Raw genomic sequence first — 26,047 nt, 5'->3', positions numbered from 1 at the left:
CATTAAAATTTAAATACTGTTCCTATAATATAGAGTAAATTCCATTCATATTCCATCTCATCCACATTAATGGTTTGAGTTTTTGTCTATTAGTGATTTTTCTTGACGAATAGCCAGCTAGATACAAACACATAAGACAATTTCTGGAACCCAGAGATTCTCTGAATAAAAAAAAAAACTGGAAAATCACTCTTTAGTTTTTGTGTTTACAGGAACTTTCTCCTGTGGGTTTTGCTTCAGGGTTGATAATAATGTAGTGTTTTCATTATGGATTTTACAGAAGCCAGAAACACTCACAGCGTGTATGGTAAATCAGACTTGTAATTTTCCATGGTGTAAATAAATGACATTTTTTACTTCCAGTGCCACACTGTTAAGCTTTGCTGTCTGTTTTAAAAAAGTAGGCATAGAAGTGAGGTCAAAAGTTTACATACACTTGCTTGTAATGGACATACATGTTATCACAGTCTTAGAATTTCAAAGATTTCTGCAACTTTTTTTGTAATTAAATAATTAAAACACATACATTTTTGTCCACGTTCAAAATGTTGGTGGGTCAAAAATACACAGAAAGCAGGTTAAGTTATTTGGTGGTGTAGAACATTATACAACTAATTTAACTTTGTGGCATGGCCTCCTAATTCCATCTGACTACAATTTGTGTCTTGTGTCTCCTGTATGGCTATACAACAAGGACTAGTTTAACACACCTTTAGAAATACAGTAGTCTATTTGCAAAGCTAAGGGCAAAAAGACCAAAATGGACATCTTATGCTGAGAGGAAATTTAGATGTAACCCAAGAACCACAAAAATAGTTACCACATGTAACTATTCTGATCAGTTTATTGTCAGCATAAGATGACAGAAGCCACTAAGGTTTAATGAAACTTTCTAAACCAAATTAATTATTTTATTTGTTGTTTGTACATTTCTGACCCAGCCTATTTCTTGTTATATTTTTAAAATGCCTACAGTAAATATGTATTCTAAATTCTAAAAAATACATCTGGTATTCTAAATATTTTGTCACAGAAAAATGACAGTTGCAGAATTAATAAAATCTTGCCCTAACATACATGTCCATTTCAAAGTGTATGCAAGGTTTTAGTGTATTTCCATTACCCTTAAATATATTTTGTTAATGTTTCCAATAGTAAGTAGTTCATGGCATAGGAACAGTGTGGCTGTGGCATAAGGACTGGCCAGCAGAGGAAAAGGAAGAGACAAATGTAAAAAAGGAAAAATAAAATAAAGGAAGTAGAAACTAAAATAAGAAAAATGCCAGCAGAGGATAAGATAGGAATAAGGGATGAGGGGCGGAGGTGGTAAAAGAACGGGAAACAGTGAGCCCAGCTGGTAAAATGCAGAATGAGACAAACAGAAAAAGCAGGGGGAATAGGGCAGAGATCCCGAACATCCTGTACAACCTTACCAGATATACAGAATTATCACTGTGTTCTTTCAGTCATTTACCTTAACAGTTATATCTATTTGCAACAAATAATATATATTTGTAGAGATGTCTGGCAAAATCTACAGTACACGTAAATACACATAAAATGCTAGACTGTGGTCTCTGTTCACTAATAATAGTTTACAGCATATAAATAAAGTTACTTTAGTCCTTTCGCTGAACCAAGATGAGACACTGTGAATCTTTAAGCCTGAAAGGTTATACCGGAATTGATTCAGATCTGTTTTAAACATTAGCACACGTACATCATGAATACACACCTGAATAAGATTAAACAACGGTGAAAATAGGAATTATTGCTGCTTTTATGAATTATTATAAGAGCTTACAAAAAACTGAGTTGATTACAGCAAGTTTTTTTTTTAGCTTAGTTAGCCTAAGGATTGGGTGGGTAGATTTCAGTTTGTGGAGAAATATTGAAATGAACTGGATGAACAAAGCTTCACAGTGCCGATAGGTTTAGGATTTTGGCATTTGGAAGATATTTATTTATTTGTTAGGATTTTAACATCATGTTTTACACACTTTGGTTACATTCATTACAGGAACGGTAGTTACTTATTACACAAGATTCATCAGTTTAAGTCTTTAATATCAAACACATTCATGGACAATTTTGTATCTCCAGTTCATGTCACTTGCACCGTGCCAGCCCAGCCATTTAGAAAAATGATTCAAATATAAATATGAATGTAATTCAGACAAGTGATTAGATAATACCAAGATCAAAAGCTGAACCCATGGCCAGTTTTGACATCTTAATCGCCATGGTGGGTCCGCTACTAATCCCGAGATCATTGGGAACAGGGCAAAAATCAACCCTAAAAAACCTAGCCACATCAGTTTCATTTCCCACACAGACCTATTGGCCATGAAAACTCCACACAACCTGCAAGTGGGAATGAAACCCTGGGTCAGTAAAAACACTACTGGCTGCACCATCATGCTGCCCAAAAGATTTATTCGGATGGGTAAAATTTCCAGTTCACTGAATTTGTAAATAAATGGAAATGTAACTTCTTCTTCTTCTTCTAAATTATCAATCAGAGAGTGATTTTTCGGCACTCCAACTTAATACAATCCAACTTTGTGGAGTGTGGTGTGATATGGTTCGGTTTTCATTTTAAATAAGCATCTATTTCTACCACGTCTACGAGTCATATATTTCTATATTTATGTTACCATAATATAAAATTATGTATATAAAATGTATTTTTGTACAATAAAATACAAATAAAATAAAATGTAATTTGGGTTTTGGGTACATTGGGTACGTATATTTTTTGTTCCATTTATTTTACCAAGGAATCCTCTGTCTAAGGTACAAAAAAGACCTTCCATATATACTCATCTTTATTTATTTAGTAATTGTCCAATTTATTTATTTTTAGGCTTTACTTTAGCATAATAACAATTTTCAAATAAAAATATGTGCTATATAATTTCTGGACTGGTAACAAAAAAGTCATGGCCCTCATGTCCTTTATATACAGTATATATATTTTTGTGCATGTGTATGTCAGTGGCTGTAGACAGCAAAATAAATAATGAAGGGATAGTAATTGAAACAAAGGATGCTCGCAAGAGCAAAATAAGTTTGGTAAGAGCAGTCATTCTTTCTCTCACATACAGACACATGAACAGAGGGAAAATATGAGACAACAGTAGGAAGACGGCAGACGGTAGACATTAAGGCTTACAGACAGTGGGCTCGTACAATTTGACTGGAAGGTGGAGGAGCTGCACCCTAAAATTTCAGTAGAGAAAATGAAACCGTTACAACAGGACCAGCATGCATCCTCCGTATTACAGGATATAATTTCACATATACACTTTAACACAAGAACATCTGCGCTCTGACACTAAAAAACCAAGTAGAGCTAAATTTAGGCTAAACTGACAACAGAACAATACAGTATACCATAAGATACAGCAAACTGGACTCATTTTTGTTGTTTGGTAAAAGAAAAAAGAAAAAAGTGGCATAGGTTGTTGAGTGCAATGATAGAGTAAACCAAACGCAGAAAGTTACTCACAATGGCCCCTGCAGGACAGGCTCAGTAAAGCAAGAAAGCAACAAATACAGTGCAGGAATAAAAAGAATACAGACACAAGAACACAATTAAGGTGGAATTAATGCAGTAGACAAAGTGGGTTAAAAGCAGAGAATTTAAACAACCCCCACCCCTCACCCCAGCTTCCACTTTTAATAACCTTAATTTTTCTAGGAAGTGTGTCTGTGTGAATTCGCTCCCATTTAGTCAAAAAACATTTGAGAGGTCAGGTACTGACCCTAGACCTCTCTTCATGCACAGAGGCATAGTCATGCTGGAACAGGAAAGAACCTTCCCCAGACCGTGACCCGGACCAAAATAAAGTGGTTGATAAAATGAAATTAAATGAAGAAGATACATATCTTTGACCATTACGAGTCGGTGCCCATGAGCTCCTTAATCTAGTGTGATGATTATTTAAAATAGGTTTGTCATCAGTGGGTGCTCGGGTGGTGCAGCAGTAAATTACACTAGCCCACTACCGCTGGAATCCAGGGTCTGAATCCATAGCAGCGCTATCGGCCGTTTGGGCGTCTACATACAGACATGATTGGCTATGTCTGTCCGATGAATTGGCGCTCTGTCCAGGGTGTGTTACTGCATTGCACCCAGTCATTGCACCTACCGTGACCCGGACCAGAAATGTCATCAAAAAAGTTTGTCATCAGCCTTAAGTAAGAGATGATGTGTAGCATATTTATGAGCATAAACAATTTGGTAACTGGTAGGGAAAAAATCCTTTGGAGACCACACATTAAAAATATTAGTACTTTTAGCACTATAAAAAATGCATTTGTGAAACTATTACGCCCAAGTAAATAATGAAGTTATAACTCTAGCCCAATAATCTTGCTTCATTGTATACCCCCATGCTAATGGTTTGAACAGAAGATAAATAAAACATGCATGTTAGAAGTGAGACATTAATAAACGTCTATCTGAAAACAAAGAGGCAAACCAGGAAACAGAAAGACAATATTAGCTACTCTGCTTTAAACTTAACATAACGTTTTTAATGGCCACACTCACACCATCAGGCTTTCATATCCATGACACTGACTCACCTGGTTCCATGCTGCAGCCTTTTTATTCACAGCATTATTTCTCTGTTGTGCACTGGAAAACCAAAAGAAAAATCAAGGTGGAGTAACACAATTATTGCAAGTTTACTTAGAAACTAATACTGTGCTGGTACTTTTTATTTTTAGTTCCAGAACCCTGTTCATTTTAACTCCACTATGAACTAATGGTACTTGGGGGCAAGGTTAAAAGAATTTCATGTTGTTGGTTGATAATTGATAATACATATCCTGTCCAACAGCACCAATTTTTCTCCCAATCCAGTCGTATCCAATTACCCAATCGCATTTTCACCTCCACTCTCTCCTCCGCACCAATACACGTCCCCTCTGACACAGCGTGTGTACAGCGGCCAACTGATCCTTTTTTACCTGCACGAGGCGAGCTCATATGGAGATCCGTATCATGTACAGAGAATCCCACACCGATCTCCATTATCCCCCATCTCTGTGCAGGAGCCAACAATCAACTAGCGGAAGTCAGAACTGGAGCAGTTATGGGGAATCCCCTTTGGCATTCCCACCCATCACTGTCCGTATAGGCACCCAGCAGAGCTGAGGTTTAAATTCGCCAGATCAAGATGTCAGCTCTGTTGTGCTAGTGTCACTTACTTTCTTAAATGAAGTACAAACAAACACTTTTAACCTTTTAGTTATGTGGAATGCAGGTTTTAAGTCCTATTTTCCATATTTGTAATTAACAATTGATTAAAATAAAATACATTCTATAGCCAGCACTGTCTAGCTTTTCTTATGGAATTATTAATTTTTAAATCTATGTGTATCCCAAAGAACATCTACAGTACTTACACTTAAGTACTGTACTTAACACTGGCATTTATAAGATTGTTCAGCAAAGGCGTGTCAAATAAATATACATAGCTATTTACTTAAACTAGAACTAAAACTGTTGGTTCCTGTTGGGCCAGTTAAAATCTCTTTGTTTGTCTACATCAGGCTTTGAAAACTCACTTAGCAAATCCGATGAAGTCTTCATGATTTGTGTTGATGTATGAAAGCTGAATCTTAACTGAAAGAAAAATCTGTCAGAAGATATTACATTATAAAACAACATTATAAACAACAGTACAGCAGACAGCAACTTTATGTGCATATTCTTATTAACTCAAAGTATATTCATTTGACTTGCCAAGAAGGTATTCTATTTTAAAGGAAAAAATGAGTTCTCCCAGCCATTTTAGAGATTACCTATCTCACACACTGAAAAAACAAAACAGTACTGTGTAAAACAGCCCAACGTTTAGTAAGATTAAGGTCTGGGCTCCATGCACTATAATTCCTCCACACAAAACTTGCTAAACAGGGCACTTAGTTGGTGCAGCACTTTAACAAGCTAGCACACCATGGTGGAGTGTTTAAAGTCAGGAGTTTGAATCTCAGCAAAGTCATGGACCATTGTGATATGCAATCTCCAGGACTAATTCAGGCATTTGAGATTTGAGAAAGGTAGTTGCAGCACAAAAGTCACCAAACCTCAATGAGCTGGAAGCGTTTACCAAAAATAATGGGTAAAAATCCACAAGAGAGGTGTCAGAACCTTGATAGCTTTTAGAAAAATTGCTCATTAGAGGTTATAAATGCAAAAGCATGTTTTGCCAAGTACTGAGGCTGGGGATTGAATAAAAGTGCACACGGACATTTTTCAGGAGAACTAGATGTTTTTCATTTCAACTCCAAATTGTCAATTGTTATGTTATTAGAATTGCTTGAATCTTTTACTGAAAAACTCTTGTTGTATATTTTCATTTAATTTGAACTAATTGAAGATTCTTTTAAAAAATTTGGCATGTGAGCGATGACCCGTCTTTGCTTGCAAAGTCGGATTTACCTATTGGTGGATTCTGCTTTAGTACCCATTCATAATACCCTCATCTTTTACCAATTCACCTACTTGTTGTGGAATGTTTCAAAACGCGGTAACCAAAATATTCAACTTTACACGTATATGTCCCAACTTCTTTTGAGTGTTGCAGGCATCAAAATCAAAATGTGTTTATATTCATAAAATACAATGAAGTTGATCAGTAAAAACGCTGGAAATATTTAATTTGTACTTCTGTTAGTTCATGAAGGTTAAAAGATCAACAAGTTTTCTGTTTTATTAGTATTTCAACGTCATGTTTGTACACCATTTAGTTACACTCGTGACAGAAACGGTAGTTACTCGTTACACAAGATTCATCGGTTCACAAGTTTAATGTCAAACACAGTCATGGACAATTTTGTATCTCCAGTTCACCTCCCTTGCACGTCTTTGGACTCTGGGAGGAAACCGGAAACCCATGCAGACACTGGGAGAACATGCAAACTCCAAACAGAAAGGACCCGGACCGCCCCACCTGAGGATCAAACCCAGGACCTTCTTGCTGTAAGCCGACAGTGCTACCCACCACGCCACCCAGATCAACAAATCATAGAATTTTATTTTACTGCAAACTAAATGGATTTGACATTTTTACATAATAAAATATTTTTAAAATGCATGTGACATTTTGTGAAGCCCCCCAAAAGACTGTCTAAACTTGGTTTGTCGCCATTGTGATTACTAGTGTTGGCAATTTAAACCTCCCCTGTCAAGCAATGTGCACTACTTTATCAATTTAAATCAATTTAAATTGATTATCAACAGTTAGATAATCTGTTTATTGTTTATTCCATACTAACATGGCTAAATATGAAACTGCTGATGAAGTTTGTACCAGGATGCACTACGCAGGGTCCAACCATTATTGCTACTCCACACTCATGTAGTGTTCAGGGTAGTCAATTAAATTCATTTTGCATATACGTGATTCATTTCAAACAAAAACCTGACAAGAAAAGCATGTTGGATGCATGGTAAACCCAATCCATTAAAGTAAGTGCTGCATAGCTTGATATGATGCAAGTAATAATTCAGGTTGTAATAATTTATTATTTGACCTTAACTAATCTGTAAAATACAATAACTAAATATTTTAAGGAGCTGTGGACATCATGACTATGCTGCTCCAGACTGTGGCATTTTTTCTTACCAATACCTCCCTGCTGCATCACAAGAGGTCGGTTTTTTTCTGACCTGGTCTTTAGTTTGTCTTTCCTGCTTCCGAATTTGTGTGGTCACAATTCTCTCCGCCTCCTCTTGTAGCTTAGGAAAGATCCCTAACTGAACACCAAAAAAGAATAAAATGACACCAAAACCATATACATCCATGCTTGATTTGTTTTACAGTGAAGTTTGTTACACTTACAGTTGCAGAAATTTTACAATAAGAAGCACTTTACCTTGCTCGTGCACTGCCTCACTGTGGCTATAAGCTCCTGGACGACCATGTCCACACATTTAATGCATGGGCCTTTAAGCTTTACTATCTGCTTCTTTACGATGGCTTCAAATGCCAGGTCAGGAGTGAACAGTCCTGTCCTAAAGCAACAAAGAGCAAAACAGGCCAACATTACCAGTGAATAAACCTATGAGATACATGTTTAATAATCTGTGAATTCAATAAACAAGGTGTGTTTGGAAGCTGTACCTGATACCATGAATGTTCTTGATTGCATAGCTGATCTCACGTCGCAGTTCTTTTTCATCAAACTCAATCTGACAAGTAAATAACAAACAGTTCCAAACATTGCAACAATGGTGGTGCAAAATAGATCGTTTTAGATTGACAGTTTTATGGTTCTAGTGGGCTCAGACTGATGACTTAATGTTCAGTGCTTCAGAATGTGGTCAGTTTCTGTCCTCTTAATTCATGCACTGCGAATACTAAGCAGTCCTGGCTTTAATATTATATCTTTCGCTTTGTAAAAAAAAAACAGCTGTCAGTTAGGGGGTTTTACTGAAGATGGGAGGATGGGTAAATGTCTCTTATTGGTATAATTTTGACTGCAGTTTACCAAGGCAAGGCAGGTTTAATTGTAGCATCTTTCATACACAGTGGCAATTCAAAGTGCTTTACATAAGGAAAAATAAAAGCATTAAAACATTCCTTAGATCTAGGACCTCAGAAAGGATTTTTGCAAATATAGTTACAAATAAAAGAACATTAAATTAAAACCAGAGGGATAAAATGCTTTACATAAAGAATAAAAAGTAAGTGCAGTAAGATTTGGTGAAACATAAAAGGATTTTAAAATTAAGATCTAATCTATTATTGAAATAGTTATTTAAGTAACATATTTTGTACAAGGTGTGTGTTGATTAGCACACCTTAACTAGTTCAAGTGGAAAGTACACATGAAAGATGCGGTTGATTTTTGCTCCTCCTGAAAGCTGAACTGTGTCCACATGGTCTCCAGAGCCCTCAATCATCTTCTCAAAGTCCAGTCCAAAGTGCTGGATTAGCCTGTATAACACAAAGGGATGTATTAACATTCACTGGTTTTGTAAATAAAAACATAAACACAACCTAAATTCATTTAATAAAAAATAGGGCAGCAGGGTGGCTCGGTATGTAGCACTGCTGCCTCACATCAAGACAACAAGAAGGTCCATCGTTCAATTCCCAGATGTAGCATGTTCTCCCTATTTCTGTGTGGGTTTCCTCCTGAGTGAACTTGAACTGATGAATCATGTGTAACCTCTAACTAGCTGTCCTGTCATGAATATAACCAAACTGTAAAACATGCCATTAAAAATTCTAATAAACACATAATAAATAACTTAATAAAAACAAACCAAAACAAAAAATTATTTGTATATTTGGTATATTGTCAAAATCCTGATCCTGTGAGCTGAATCCTCTGATAGTAGTTTTGCTATCATAAAAGAACTTTGTTTTGCCTTTAGCATATGAGCAGTTATATCTAATAGTATTCCTGGTCCTCTAGATCTTGCTTAGACCTCGAGATTTACCTTAACCTGCCCTTTTTACATTTCACAGCGTGAAAACAAGCTGGAAGCATTCCTGCTTTGTATGCATCTATTAACTTCATTTTTACATCCTTAACCAAATAGTGTTGAGTGTTAGCACAATTTTAAGTGGCAGAGTATTCATTACTCATCATCTGAGTCAGTTTAGGCCCAACTAGTTCTAAAGCTCTCAACTGATAGGGTGTCCAAGCTTTTACAAAAGCAAAAAAGCCTGTTTTAGAGGTCTGGATTTCACTTAAAATGACAACACATTTACATAAAAACAACAGAGTACAGCAGTAGAAATTATTTACGAAATAGTTCAGACAGAATACTGAATATTGGGCTTGGAGAGATGGAGGAATGAAATCTTTGTGTAAGCTCTAAAAGGGTTTGTCTCAAGTTTTGGTGCCTCTGAGAATATGATTGTGTATTCATGTTCTAACACACTTAATTTGAACCAGCTTTGTGGGAACAGTCTTTCAGGGGCTTGTCAGTTTGTTATATTCACTCACTTACTCGAAACACCGTGAAGAACAGTGTAAAATATTAACAGTCTTGCACAATATTTTTTCCTCAAAAGGCCAAATCAAATGCTAAATTCTCAAAATAAAGAGCACTATTTTGTCCTTTAGTTTCAGGATTGTTTAAATATTCCTTTAAATTACTCCTAGATACACTACAAACCAGGGCCGCTTGGGTGGCACAGCAGTATTATGCTAGCCCACGACCACTGTAAACTAGGTTCAAATATCAGTGATGCTATCAGCCAGCCGAGTGTCTACACAGACATGATTATCTAAGCAGGCGATGGATTGGTGCTCTGTCTAGGATATTCCTGCTTTGCCAGCCAATCAAAGCACAGACAGGAAAAAAACTGCCATTACACTGCAATTACACTTAAGGAACTGCAGTGACCTAGACATAACCCAGACCCCAAGCCCACTGAACATGGGATGAAGTGGAATGGGCCAACTTTATATTAATGCCCATAGTTTTAGAATAGGATGTGTGACAAACTCATGGTGTCCACATGGTTGGCCAAACAGTGTATGTGAAACCACTGTAAATTGCTGGGGCCATATTGTTCCTTCTTAAAGTATTGATTTGGTTTAGATTGTGACTTACTGCATCATTGCTTTAATCTTGCGTGAGGGGTCGTCAGGATCCATCTGTCTGTACTCCTCAGCTTCTTTATCCAATGAAAGCAGCTGAGCCTGTAGCTGACTGCGGACTACTGGTAATGTTTCTCGAATGTGGTTGGTCAGTTGCTGTGCATACAGATGACAGGTAAAAGGCTCACTTATGGGAAAATGATGTTTTATAAAAGCCTAGTAAAATCTATTTATGAAAACTTCAATGCAGTCTTTTATACACTCATTTTTATCATACTACTCAAAAGGAAACAAGTGGATATGGTAAAATATAAGTTTCAACCCCTTTTAATTGACTACTAAGGTGCCGAAGTTAAAACTGAACCCAGGTTGCAGGACGATTAACCAGTGAGGTACAATACTCTGGCTTAAAAGCCCCAAACAAAAAGGGTTAAGGAAAAATTACATAAAAATTTTTTTTCTGGGGCAGCCTGTCCAGGGCTACCGAAAAATGACCACAACACCGGCTGAGTTCCCAGAAAAAAAGACAAAGTGTGCTAGCATCATACACCAGCAGAAAACTGGTGTAAAGCCCGACATCATAGTGCTATCGACAAACCAACAGAGTAGATAACAAATCCGTGAGGAAGAAACCATTATAAATGAAAACTTTTCCACATGTATCGAATTAACACTCACTGAGGTGCAGAAGTCTGTCAGTTTAGAGAAAACAACACGTCAATCATCTGTGCCTCCATGCCCCCTCTGCTGACCATATTTGGCAAGGCAGAAAGATGTGATTCCTTAACTGAGCCAAGTCGCCAATATCCATGGAAGGTGGGCCCGTTATCTTTTATTGGCTTGTTTACCCTATATTTGCATGTGTTTCCTCTGACATCCAACAACACATGCAAGATGATCTGGCTTCTCTAACTTCCCCCAAGATGTGAGTGACTGAGTGGATGGGTGAGTCTGTGGTGCTCATGGGTGCATTCCTGACCCAGTGGCTCCAGATCCACTATGACCAACAAGCAATTGTTAACTAGGAAACTAACCACTTCATGCTGGACACTGAGCACATGGTGGGAATACATCCTGGATATGGCACCAAGCAATAATAGCCTTGCAACTGGAGAGAATACTGAATACTGGAGAGACTAACAGGAACCAAATATTATTAGGACAGGAACTCTAAATATTAAAAGTCAATCACCTCATTCACTTTTTACAATGTAGGCTGGCTTTGTTGCAAAAGGCACACAGCTGTACTAAACAGCATGCCAAACACACACTGTGAATTGTATAGTGACGCATTTGCTTACTTGCTCACAGCTAGAAAAAAAAAATTATTTTTATTATTATTTTTTTGGGAGTAGCCCAAGAAAAAAACAAATGGACACGGGGGGAATACAGACAAGCATACATTTTTTTATAATTGAATAAACAAATTAATTTAATTTGCCACATTTTTGTGTGACTTAAAGGGACAAGCTTATAAATGATGAATCATGCTTATATTAAACTTATTATTAAGAGCTAACACTTTAATTTCTGAATTACTCCAATTTCCATGGATTTTTGACATTAGTCTTTAGCAGACATTAGTTGATTTTAGGCCCTCTCTATTGTCACATCACTTCTCAGGCTGTCTTACCTTTGTAAATCACTACTTCTAACAATCTTAACCCCTATGACATCAACTCCCAGTAATTAAATATAAGCTTATAAGGTTTTGTCTCTTACTTGGTTGAGGATCTTCTGCAGGTAAGGTGTGCCCATGTTTTCGGCCATGTGCCTGTAAGACGGATGAGAAAGGAAAAACTGCCGCTCAGCATCAAGAGCTGCACTGATGTCCTTTTTCCCATCAATGTCCTTCTGACTGCGATTTACCACTCCAACATATCCTACACCAACACAAGACACAGCTGAGGTCAAAAGGTTGCATACATACTTATTTAAAGGTACTGTATGTTATGACAGTGTTAAAATTTTAATGATAATTACAATATCTATGTGATCTAATGACTGTAACATATTTCTTTCCTAAGTTTATAGTGGGTTTTCTAAAACACATAAACATCTGCAGAAAAATTAACATTTCACAAAGCAGAGCAAAAGAGCTAGAAACAACACCCAGAAACACAGCAGACTTCTTTGGGCCACAGCGACAATAAATGGTGTCCTCAGTTCTCAAATAATTACAGAACACTGTTTGAAGAAAGATAAATGTAGCAAAGTGGCAAACATGCCCCTGTCCCAAGTTTTTCAGAACATGATGCAACCATCAAATTTAGAACAAGTCTTTACCCAAACAAAACAAAAGTGAATTAGCTAAAACATGAAATATTTTACAACAATATAATTTGCAAATAATTGCTGACTGATTTTTATTTACAGTATTCACACTGTCCCATTTTTTATGAAAGTGTTTTATAAGACAAGCAAATCATCATACAGTATATGATAAATCCAGTAGAATATGACAAAAGTATGACAAAAATGAACACTGAAACAAAAAGGTTGTGTGAGGCTGTTTTACAGTAATCTGCATAAAAATTAGCCATATACAATATATACGATATATGTATATCTATGAATATTTATATGAGTGAACCATAGAACCATGAATGCCCAGCACCTGTCCTTTAGAGAGAACAGCTTGAAGCGAGAACTGCTTGTCACCAGTTTGGTTCCTACAGGCCAGCTCTGGCTGTAACCCAAGCCCTGTTGAAGTGGAACTATGAGAACTTGAGAACTGTTTTTCTGTCACCACCATGACCTCATTAGATACACTGAGCTTAAAAATGCACATGTTCACACTTGTCCGTGCAGATGTGACAGCATATTTCATAACTTGACCATTGACCATTCATGTGGATCAGCCTGGGAATAAGAGCAGTTCAAGAAATGAAGGCAGTAAAATACTTGTTAAACACTGTACCTCTCCGTAGAGGTAATACTCTATTCTCCAGGATGTCTCTGGCATTTGTCCCTTCATCCATCAGATCCAGCTTAGTGATGACACCGATTGTCTTCAGACCTGCCAGAAAGAAGCTAGAGATAATTAATGACCCCCTAAACATGAACTTGGGCTGCAAAGTGGTCTAATGTGCTAGCACACCACAACCAGGCCAGGCATCCAAAAGACACAACTGTCTGTACCTAAGAAAAGGTGGTTGATGGGGTTCCTCGTTGCTGCTGCTAATTCCACCTTTGCTGGCTGGCCATGGCAACTGTTTTTGAGTGCATGACTAGGTTATCTCAGAGGTAGTGAGTCAGCGCCACCCAGGCTTAATTTATTCAAATAAGTATGGCTGTGATATGACCATGCAAAGCATATTATTCCTAATTATTTTCATGTATAGATTGGATTCTTTGGGACAGTGGTAGCCTAGTGTGCATGTGTACAGGCATTCTGTTACATTAACATGCAGAAAATAAAGTAAAAGCAGATGCATTAGACCATATTTTTGGCACACAGGTCAAGATATTGTGCTCCTTACATCAGGTTATATGTCTTTATGAATGGAAGTCACATGCTTTATAAGTCTGTCAGTGCTTTAGTTTTTTTTTTTCATTCAACTTTTTTATTAACTGCTTTGTCCTGGTCCAGTTGGTCTGGTTCCACTGGGAAACACTGAGCACAAGACAGGAATACACTGAACAGAGTGCCAATCAATCACAAGGCTTTGGCCACCCCTCCTCAAACACATCCATGTCTGTTTAGACACCTGGCTGGCTGATAGCACCACTGACATTCAAAACCCTGGATTTCAGCAGTATTGGGCTAGCGTGATTTACTGCTGCATCACCCGTTTTAGTTTTTCATGTGCAGTTCTTGTAGGTAGCCAGTTTGCTAGCCAGCATGTAAATGAAGTGGATCTATAACCTACCTAAAATCACAGTTATTATGGTATGTTCTGAAATTTTACTTAAATATTAAACAAATCACTGTAAATATGACAGCATCCAACATCTAACATCTAAAGCACAAGCTAACCTGATTATCAGCAGGTAGCTGGGTAGTCTAAAATGTATGCATATTTACATACCCTAACATGTAAAGGGTAAAAGATAAGCAAATTTTTTATATTTATTATAGAATTAATAATACAAATGTATTATTCGATATAGCTTATTTTCATGATTTTCATGACTTGTTAGTGAGTACTTAATAGAATCAGACAGAAGGAACAGATTAAAAAAGTGGATTTAAAAAGTGAGATTAAGTAAGACAGACAGAAACTTGTTTTTCGTTTATCCTTACCCTCCGGGTCAACATCTTTGGCCAATTTTAGGGCATCTGAATTGGCCAGGTCCATGTTGGCCGGAGTGACGGCTAAGATGAGGCAGTTTTCTCTGCAGATGTACTGCATGATCATGTCTCTGATTTGGTACTCGATGTCTGGAGGCTGATCACCTACTGGAACCTTAGTGATGCCCGGCAGGTCTATTAAGGTAAGGTTTAGAACTGAAAAAGGAAGATAGAACAAGAATGAATGTGACATAGCAAATCACAGTCAAACATGTTCTTTTAAAAATAAGTTATTAGTTTTTTTACACATTTTATCATGTTATTTAATGCTGAAGAACTAATATTTAATTTCATTAAATTTTTTATAGCTCGCTTTATCCTGTATTAGAAGAGCTTCTTGGAAACAAAATATTATACAGTATATACTTTATATTTATATATAATTTAATAGAATGGTTAATGGAAATTTTTTACAGGCGTGCTAACATAATATTAAAGCCTGGTTTAAAATGTATTTTGGGCAACACAGTCGGGCAGTCTGGGTCCTTTCTGTGTGGAGTTTGCATGTTTTCCCATGTCTGCGTGGGTTTCCTCCGGGTGATCCGGTTTCCTCCCACAGTCAAAAGACATGCAAGTGAGGTGAATTGGAGATACAAAATTGTCCATGACTGTGTTTGACATTAAGCTTGTGAACTGATTAATCTTGTGTAACCAGTAACTACCTGTTTTGTCATGAATGTAACCAAAGTATGTAAAACATGAAGTTAAAATTGTTAAAAGTTAAGTTAAAAAAGTGTAAAGAGACCATTCGGTGAATAAACACGCAGGTTGATAGGAATGGAGGAAATGCCCTTTTTGGCTCCTGTAACTCTGTCCGTCTCCACTTCGATCTCCTGTCGAACTTCACTGAAGTATGTGAACTTCTTCCCTTTACAGTGCAAGAATTCTGCATACTCTGATAAAGAGGGAGCAGCCATAAAAGAACATAAAATTATTACTCTTAAACAGTAATTCATTTAACATTTCTTACTCAAAACTCATAACCACAAGTATTGCTGAGAAACAGTCAATCAGAGCAGATGGAACACGCCATGGGCAACACTGCCCTCCAGTGGGTAATGAATTATTTCTGTATCCAAAAGCACAGACTCCTGCTATTTCTCATGCATGCCAATGCTGATACACTTATGGAGCAATCAGAGCTGACAAAGCTTGCTCCAAAAATGCATCACAAATATATTATATATATTAAATTATATAAACATATTTTAGATTTTAACTATTTTAACACCTATATAACACTAAATAAACGGTTTAACAATACTGCAAGCATGATTTGCAATGGGCACAGTGCTCATTAAGAAATGTCAATTCTATTACTAATGTCATTTGATAATGAAACAACCTTTATAGGCCGCTCAGGTGGCGCAGCGGTAAAAACACACGCTGGAACCAGAGCTGGAATCTCAAATACATCGTATTGAATCTCAGCTCTGCCTGCCGACTAGTCTGAGCGGCCACATGAACAACGATTGACCTGTTGTTCAGATATGGGCGGGACTAAGCCAGATGGGGTCTCTCTCTCTCATGACTGGTGCAATTACAACCTCTGCTGGCTGATTGATGGTGCCTGCACAGAGATGAGGAAAGAGTGCTCTCAGGGTGTGTCTCCATACACAACGCTGAGCTGCACTGCACTCGTCAAAGTGTAGGTGATAAAATGCATACGGCATGCTGCCCATGTGTCGGAGGGGTCGTGGGTTAGCTTCGTTCTCCTCAATCAGAGCAGGGATCGGCATTAGTGGAGAGGAAGCATGACGCAATCGGGCAATTGGACGCGCTAAAAGGGCGAAAAAGGGGAGAAAATGCATAAACAAAACAAAAAAAAGAAAGAAACAACCTTACTTCTGACCAGTGAGAAGAAAAGCAGTGGTCCCAATTAGAGCTGGGTGGTATGACTGTACATTCAGTATACCGGCTTCAATTCCTTGCACGGTATGAATTTTTTATATACCTCCTTAGCGTAGCACATACTATGACCTGTGATCAAGTTGTACAATCATTGGAGTCATACCTCAGTATAACTGTGCATTTCATCAGTGGTGACTGGGAGAGTACAAATGTCGTTTTATTTGGTAACGGGAGAGCTAACAGTAATTGTATACCTAAATATTATATTGATAATAAACATCTTATATATTGCACTTGTTTCACACGTATTGATTCCATCACATATTGTGTCATTTTGTGGGGGCAAGCAAAGCTTATAGTACTCAAAACCTTCACTGTATACATGGTGAAATAAAAATGTTTTATATTCTATGTACTTATGACAGTAAAATCAGCCACAGATATATAAAAAGTCAGGGTTTAAAAAAACATAAAAGGAAGTTGTGTAATTTGACCAAAAAGTATTATGCTAGTCAGTTAGTTATGTGATTAATACTGGAGATAGCTAAGAAGAATCTAACCAAGTTTCCACTAATGCCAGCAATGTTCACTTCATGATACAGATTGTTTTACAGATTTTATTTTGTAAACAGATTTTTACAAGATGTTTGATGCCTGCAACACACTCAAAAACAGAAGCAGTTGCAAAGTAAGAGTTTAAAGTTTAAAGAACCATTTCTGAAACAATGTTGTGTTCTGCATGCATTAAATTCCAAATCTGTTTACAGCTGTTCTGCAGATGCTTTCATAGTTGATGCAAACAATTCGTACAGGTGTCCCACATTTAGCTGATTACTTAGAATCTTTTCTTTGTTTTAAAAGCAGTGTTGGAGCAGACTGTGCTGCTACACCCTCTAGATCAGAACTTTGACAGTAATGCAGGATATAGTATTTAGAGACATTTAGTAAAAAGCAAAGGTGTACAGTAGTACAGGAGTACAATTTCTTACACCATCAAAATGCACTGGAAAACTTGGGGGAAATCTGAAAGGGAAAGGTTTGGAGATTTGGAGTTGTCATAGGACAACTTCAAACACAAGATAAAATAGGTTGAAGTATGCAAGCCCGGATTGTTAAGAGAAGATTTCAAGTTGCATGTTTATGGCATGTTTATGTTTATCTCAGCAATGGCAGTAAAAAAGCCATTGCTGAGATAATTTTGGGATTATCACACAGTTGCCAAAAGTAAGGTTCCTCAGTATGTGACCTCTTGCCAAATATGGAGGAGGAAGCATGAGTCGGCGATTTGCATAGAGTGACTGGAATCCTGACGCAAAAAGACTACCACAACATTCATACAATCTACATCAGTTCATCAGGGGTTTACTGTACAGCAGGTCATGCCATTGCAGACTGGAGATTTTAATGATTTTAGCAACTGTTTTTAATTTTAATATATTAAATGGTGATTAGTGATTTGTATTACATTCTGCTGTTGTGTACACAAACATGTACCTGAGCTGGCGTTGATTAGCTGTAACACAAGTGGTCTTCGGGTGACGATTCCTGAGCCCCTCGGCAAAAAATCCCTTGAAAAAGAGGACAGAAGAGTTACTTTAACCTCATAGACCACACAAACACACCCCCCCCCCCCCCCCCCTTATACACACACACACACACACACACACAACTTATTTACTTACTTATTTCCGACAAAATTTACCACCGTCCTGGGATATTTAGGGTGCCTGCTTATACAATAGTGTGGCACATCACAACAAAAAAAGAATTTTGCGACTGACTATTCCATCTAAGCATAGTGTATATCAATAATCGTGGGTAAAATATATTGACTTGTTTTAAGTGATGTCACCTTATGTTCGGGGCCCACCTGAAATTACTGGACCTGTGCATGGTGCCAATCCATGGCAGGACGTCACTTACTGAAGCTTATGAGGTCAATTATAGCAGCAAATCCACCAAGTGGCATGTTTTGGGGAGTACTCAGAGTAAACTCATGTGTGCAAAATAGTAAGGTTTTATACAGGACAGAATTCTGAGTGAAACTGAGTCATTGCTAACAATGCAGTCCTTAACAATGCAGCTGGGAGGTTCAGTGTCTCCACTGCAGTTAGACTGTACAGTCATGTTTTAGTGAACTCTTTTCTATAGCATTTAGATCATTCAGTCAGGCTGTTTTTGCTGAGTCTGTAATAAACTCCGCCCATCTGGCACAGAATCATTAAACAATGTGTTATTCTCTGTCTGAACTCCATTAATTCTTTTCACTACGCCTGACCACAACTTTATAACCATACACCGCAGTGCAAGTTAGTAAGCCTTAATAAAAGTTTACTAGTGTATAATGATAGGTTTACTATCTATTTTAAAATGTAAGTCCCAAACTTCTGTTTAGCTTTTTTAGCTGTTAATACTTAAATACACATATCTCACTCATACCTGCCACACTCTTAGCTGAATTATTGTAATTACTATTATTATTTGACATGACTGTATCTTTAATCATCTGCTGTTCTTCTGCATAATAATCATGACACCATGGGAGTGCACTAATAAATACACTTCAGTGACATTGTATGCAGTTTGAGACACAGCCAGAATCTGCTAAATGCCATAAAAGAACATACAATGTGAGACATTTGTGAAACATAAATCACTAAGAACATGGAAATGCAAGTAAGTGCATACTCTATTGAGTAAGCTTTCAAAACAGTTTTTAGCAGTCTGCATATATGGGATAACAGAAGCACATTAGGCCATAATAATTACAGATTCTGGTATTTTTAATGTCTGTCAAGGTGAAAAGACGTTAATAGACTATGTTTGTATTTTATAGGACATGTAGTGTAGTGTGAAGTGTAGTGAAGTGTAAAAGAAGCTTTTAGGCATACTGGCCATGCTCTTTCTTTCCTTGAATTTTTGGTTATCTAGTGAACACTTATGGCCGCAGGCCTCTAAGCAGTGGGCATAGCACAACGATGAAAGCACAGATGGCTTCAGATGCTGGTAGTCATTTATTTTTTATTGCTTTGGCTACATTTACCAGTTTTCTCTGACAAGACAGTTGTGAAAAAACCACTGGAAACATCCTAAAGTATGCAGGTTAATTTATAAAGAAAACCTAAACATCATTCTACTAATCTGTTCCTTCATAAAATATTAACAAAGAAAATCTCTTACCAGACTTTTAGCCAATGTGTGTCCAATTCCAATCAGAAATCAAAAGTAGTGGTCGCTCAGGTGGCGCAGCGGTAAAACACGCTAGCACACATTTCAAACTCGTCGGTTCGAATCTCAGCTCTGCCATCCGGCTGGGCTGGACGGCTACATGAACAACGATTGGCCGTTGTTCCTACAGGGTGGGGAGCCAGATAGGGACCTCATAACTGATGCAATAACGACATCTGCTGGCTGGTTGATAGTGCCTGCACAGAGTCTGGGAATAATGCGTTGATCAGGGTGTGTCTCTCCGTACACAAAGCTGATCTGCATATGAACGCGCCTCGTGCAGGTGAAAAGATGCAGTCGGCTACTACACATGCGTCGGAGGGGGTCAGTCTTGCTCTCCTCAATCAGACCAGCATCAGTAGAGAAGAAGCTTAATGAAATCGGGTAATTGGATACGACTAGATGGAGAGGAAAATTTGAAAAAATGCAAAAAATTAAGTGCTAATTATTTTATCGCATTCTTCTATTCTTTTGAACTTAGGTCCAGTTTTGAAGTAATAACTACAATACAATTTTATATCACTGTATGTGAATAGAAGCATTGGTGAAATTAAAGAGATAGCGCATTGGTGCAGATGATAGCATGGGTACCATGCTGCACCTGACTACTTAGGACCTGGGTTCAATACCTGAATCTGGTCATGTGCTTCCCATGTCTGTGCAGGCTTCTCTAAATTGACCCTAGGTGTGAAGGAGTGATGTAAAGGTGGAGTTGTAATGCCCTGCTATGGATTAGCATTCAGTTCAGAGTGCCATTACTTGGCATCCAGTGTTTACAGGTGATGCCAGACTTACTGCAACCCTGACCAGGATAAAGCAGTTAATGAAAGCAAAAATAAAGAACTGAAAATATAATACAGTAGAATAATAAAATTAATGGACTTTTACTTTTCATTTTTGAACTGCCATTAAACAACACACAGACACAGACTGTTCTGCAGGTGATAAGTTGGACTAATTTTACACACAGACAGACACACACATAAAAATCCTAGTCACAAGACGCTTCTCCAGTCACAACTGAAACTTTAGCTTCTGCTTTGTGTCAGACACGGTCATCTAAAAAACTAGGCTTCACTTTACTTCCCCACCCATAGTACACAATGAACTGGATTTGACTAACATTCCCAGTTTCCTGTGGACAGACCTAGGACACTTTGGCAAGCAAGTATCTTCCGTTTAACAGCTGTACTCCTCCTAAAAGCAAAACAACAACATGGTGGCATGTTACAGAGCTACGATAACAAACTAACATACCGATTAGTCACCCACATTCAGAGCTTATCTCATTTTTTACTATACTTAAACCTGCCTGATATCCTCTCCTGCATTTTACATGGTCTAAAGCAAACGTTTGGGTATTACAAGTTAAATTCCATGTTGTTTTGTTGAGATTTAAAGTAAAAATAAAACAGCGTGTTCTATTACGGAAACATATTGCACAAATACTGTTCGTTTGCAACAACAATTTAACATATTGGGAACATAAAACATAAAATGTGTTATGTGCACAAGTTATGGCACTTTTACAACTGGATTAGTAAAAATACCTAAAATAAAAAATACAAAAATTACTATTTGCTGATTTTATATAATAAAATCAGCAAATAAATAAATACACTGTACACTAAATGTTGCAGTATATTTGACCTATAACGTTGTTCCCTGTAAAGGATGGGTACAAATTCTAACTTGTAAAAATAAATTTTTTTGCACCAGGGGTGTAAAAACTTTTGAATAATACCCCTTTCCCACAGCACACTACCCCATCATATGTACATTTTTATATCCATAATCCCACATTTTATTACCAAGTCAATCATATTGTACCTTAGTTTTACTTTCTAACTAAGTGTACCTCTTAGTGTCTGGCGAAGAAATGGTCAGATGCTTATCTTCAGCAAACTCCTCCTATTTACATTGGTACTCTTTGTTTATTTGGAAAGGCAGTAGCACGTTAGGTACGGCACAAATGATTTTGAATGCGTACTGTATTGTACTGTAGGATACAGTGCAATGGAAAAGGGTCACAAGTAGTTGCAGACCCATTTGTTAACCAGTTTGGTCCAAGAACTCTTAAAAGGATTGATACTGATCAGACTTGTAGAGTAATATGGAGGAATTCCAGACCATTATATGTGTGTGTGTGTGTGTGTGTGTGTGTGTTTTATTTTTTTTGCTTTTGATTTACTTGTGTGTTTTAAGTAACTGTTTGATTTCATTGTACAAGCTCTGTAAAATTTTCATGGCGGCACGGTGGCTCAGTGGGCAGCACTGTCACCTCACAGCAAGAAGGTCCTAGATTCGTTCACCAGGTGGGGTGGCCTGGGTCCGTTCTGTGTAGAGTTTACATGTTCTCCCCATGTCTGTGTGGGTTTCCTCTAATAATTCCAAACTGTTCCAGGCTAGAGGCAGCAAAGGAACCTTAATTAATTAAACTATTATCCTTGCTCCATCTGGTTAATACAGTCAGAATGAGGATTTTGCATTTTACTTTTTTGTCATTTAGCGTTTGCCTTTATCCAAAGCGACTTACATTACAGTTACAGTATACAGTCCGAGCAACTGAGGGTTAAGGGCCTTGCTCAAGGACCCAATAGCAGCAACCTGGCAGTAGTGGGGCTTGAACCAGCCACCTTAACCACTTACTGCTTACCAAGGCTACTGCTTGCCTTAATTGGATTTGACGTTGGTGTACACTTTGTTTTGACATTTATTCCAAAATATATCCATGTTAATAAAAAAGCTGCAGCTGCTGATATTAATCTGTTCTAACCTTAAATCATACAAGCCATTAACCAGTCAATTTTCTTATATATAAGCATTTACTCTTAGAGACTTTTATTGTTAAGGAGCTAAATTGCCATCATTGTCTACAATGCCCAGTGACCATAGGGTGAACCATTCCTCTATTTGAGGAGCATGCATTTGGCAACTTATGTTATTTATTTATTTATTTATTTATTTATTTATTTATTAGGATTTTAACATCATGTTTCCACACTTTGGTTACATTTATAACAAAACATGAAATTACTGGTTACACAAATAATCAGTTCAAGTCAAACACAGTCATGGACAGTTTAGTATCTCCAATTCACCTGAATTGCATGTCTTAGGACAATGGGAGAAAACCGGAGCTCCAGGAGGAAACCCACACAGACACAGTGAGAACATGCAAACTCCACACAGAAAGAACCCGGACCGGAATGCAGGGTCCTCTGCACCTGTACACACAATACACCCTGAGCTGTGTGATCTCCTACCTGCCCACGAAGTTCTCCAGCACTGAGCTCTTGCCTGCACTCTGGCCGCCCACCACTGCAATCTGCGGCAGATCCAGACTGCAGCGCTGCCCGAGGACGCTGAATGCATCGTGCATTCGGTTCACCAGCGGGATGAGCTCCTCCATGCCCTGGTTTCCCATGCTTACAGATAAGTCGGATTCAACCTCCAGATACAGATCTCTCCTTTAAACCGAATCATACAGAAGCGGGTAAAACGGATAACGTTGGGGAGCAGAACGCTAGCGAGGCTATGAACTATTTAAGGAGTGGCGGTTCCTTCAAAGCCGAACCGTAGCTCAGGGGGGGTGTTTTGACAGGCTTGAGTTTTCCTAAATGGAATTAAAACGAAGTTTAAGTTAAATTCCTGCTCGTGGTCCTTCTGTTTGGTCAGTTAAAGAAGTTCTCTCAGGTTATGTCCCTAAATAAAACTTTCTTGTTGTCGACAAACCAGCGGTTGTCATTTAAAACGACTTTCCACTCCAGTTATGCGAACACAGCTTAAAAAAAAGTGGTCCACCACTGAAAAAAGAACACAGTTTAATTTTCGACTGACACAAAAGCACAAACTTTTAAAAAAAAACGTCGAAACCGGCGGCTAGTTTAAAACCTGGACTTGAACTGATCTAAATTCGATTCGGCTGCTCTTTCTCCGAGCTGGAATACTGACAGCTAACGGTCGGTATCGGCGCATGCGCAAATCTTACCACACTTACAGCTTTAAGGGGAAAGTACTGTACAGTATATACTAACTCAAATTCAAACATGACTAAACTATTTCTTTTTTATTTAAAAGTTGTTAGTTATACTATATGTTGTATAAATAAATTAGTTCAATTAGTCCTCAACTTTTTTAATACAGACATATGGGGCGTGATAGACTCGCATTCCCGTCAAAGTGATAGTATGCAGGAGACGGTAGACAAGCCCGACTGCTACAGTAAAAATAACACTGCTGGATTCTGTGGCACGCTGTCTCTGCTATCCAGCTTTTATGGTCTTGTTTTTAAATACTCATTTTAATTACTAAAAGTATTTTAATCATTCATTTAGGACACCAGCTTTGCAGTGGGAACAGATATCAAAAAGCAGGTCCAGTGGCGTAACTATATATACACTATATGTACTATATACACTATATATACACTGCCTGGCCAAAAAAAAGGTCACCACCTGGATTTAACTAAGCAAATAGGTAAGAGCCTCCCATTGCATAATTACTGCATGGGTGATTATGTTTCAGCTGGCAACAAGTTATTTAACCCAAACTGATGCAGTGAGTAGCTTCTCATTTGTTAAACAACCATGTCGAAAGACACATCCTGTGGTCGTGGAAAAGATGTTAATCTGTTTCAGAAGGGTCAAATTATTGGCATGCATCAAGCGGAGAAAACATCTAAGGAGATTGCTGAAACTACTAAAATCAGGTTAAGAACTGTCGTGGAGGGCCCCTCCAGCCATGGGCCCAGCCATAGGCCCCAGTGTACTTGCCCCCCATTCCCCCCCCCCCCCCCCCACCCCCACTTAAGCCCCTGAGCAGATCATGGATTTTCATAAGTTAATAAAGTCACTTTGGTCTATTTCAGTGGTTCCCAGTCTTTTTCTGTCACGTGACCCCCCCCCCCCCCCCCCCCCTTGGAAGATGAAAAAAAGATTAAATTGGCCAATTTTGACTTTGTTTTTTATTTTATTTTTTTTATTTTTATAACAATCTATTTTTTCCCACTTTTTTCCCCCAACTTTTATCCCCATTCTAATCGTTTCCCCATTCTAATCGTGTCCAATTACCCTGATTGTGTCCTCTATACTGATTCGACTCTTTTGCGACTGACTGAGGACACCACTCAACTGACTTGCGCCCCCTCCGGCATGCAGTCAGTACAGTCTGCATTTTTCACCTGCACGAGCCGCGTTCATACACTGCGACACGGAGGGATAGGCCCCCTCAATGTTCTCAGCCCTCAGCCCTGTGCAGGCACCGTCAGTCAACCAGCAGGGGCCGCAGTCGCACCAGTTATGAGGACCTATGCTCCCTGAACAACAGCCAAACGTTGTTTATACTGCCGCCCAACCCAGTCGGAAAGGTAGAGCTGAGTTTCGATACGATGCATCTAGAAACCCAACTCTGGTGCGCTAGCGTACTTTACCGCTGCGCCACCTGAGCGGCTAATTTTGACTTTGTTGAAATAACTTCAAAGATCATGAATGTTCCTTTCACTGTTATTTCAGTAATTTCTGTTGTACTTGACTTTATCAAACCACTTTTGACATATCACTGAACTGCTCCTTCAATCAGTCTGCTATTTCAAAAATAAAAAAAAGAAATAAAATTTGCAAACACTGCAAAAAAGATAAAGTTAAATATGTGCCAAAAAAAAAAAGTTCAGGTCTTATCACTGTATTAGTGGCTGTTTTTCTTTTCGTCCCTGTCAAATACCTCTCCATTCTGTAAATCTAGACCACACTTTCGTGGCTTGATATCTACTGTTTCAGTCTACAGGTCATCACGATCTACTTTTTAAGGTCGGCCTCATCATTTTTCAAAAAAGCTTTGAAGCTTCCTGTATTGATATTCAGCTTTACAGGGCAAGTGACTGATTCACTAAATCACACTGACCTTATTCTGATGATTTGCTCTAAATGGTATCAGTCAGGTTTATATAGTCTGTACAATAGCTGCTGATGCTCAAGCAGTTTTTCAGGTGTTCATCAGTAAGGATGGACCCATATTTAGACTTCATTATTTTCATGTGGGAAAAGGCTGATTCACACAAGTAGGTTGATCCAAAAAAGCTGTCAAATATAATATGTG

The 26,047-nt window shown here is 38.0% G+C and overlaps 1 protein-coding gene across 2 annotated transcripts in view; it reads right to left on the bottom strand.

Annotated features, from left to right (window-relative positions):
* The window catches only part of dnm3a (dynamin 3a), a 64,614-nt gene extending 40,998 nt beyond the window's left edge, over positions 1-23,616 (bottom strand). For both annotated transcript variants that reach the window (XM_063002152.1, XM_063002153.1), the window contains exons 1-14: positions 23,218-23,616; positions 18,218-18,291; positions 15,618-15,767; positions 14,825-15,028; positions 13,499-13,597; positions 12,301-12,461; positions 10,592-10,734; positions 8,822-8,957; positions 8,142-8,209; positions 7,894-8,032; positions 7,688-7,774; positions 5,581-5,651; positions 4,594-4,645; positions 3,193-3,222 (exon numbers count right to left, since the gene is read on the bottom strand). In XM_063002152.1, the coding sequence (XP_062858222.1) occupies positions 3,193-3,222; positions 4,594-4,645; positions 5,581-5,651; positions 7,688-7,774; positions 7,894-8,032; positions 8,142-8,209; positions 8,822-8,957; positions 10,592-10,734; positions 12,301-12,461; positions 13,499-13,597; positions 14,825-15,028; positions 15,618-15,767; positions 18,218-18,291; positions 23,218-23,378 (1,575 nt within the window). In that variant the 5' untranslated portion in view covers positions 23,379-23,616. The remainder of the gene's footprint in view (positions 1-3,192; positions 3,223-4,593; positions 4,646-5,580; positions 5,652-7,687; positions 7,775-7,893; positions 8,033-8,141; positions 8,210-8,821; positions 8,958-10,591; positions 10,735-12,300; positions 12,462-13,498; positions 13,598-14,824; positions 15,029-15,617; positions 15,768-18,217; positions 18,292-23,217) is intronic.
* Between the last annotated feature and the right edge of the window lie 2,431 nt (positions 23,617-26,047).

This window comes from Trichomycterus rosablanca, chromosome 9 (genome assembly GCF_030014385.1).
Source record: "Trichomycterus rosablanca isolate fTriRos1 chromosome 9, fTriRos1.hap1, whole genome shotgun sequence".
NCBI classification, from domain to species: Eukaryota; Metazoa; Chordata; class Actinopteri; order Siluriformes; family Trichomycteridae; genus Trichomycterus; species Trichomycterus rosablanca.
Note: the sequence above shows the minus strand (reverse complement) of the source record. Positions and strands in the feature narration are given on the sequence as shown.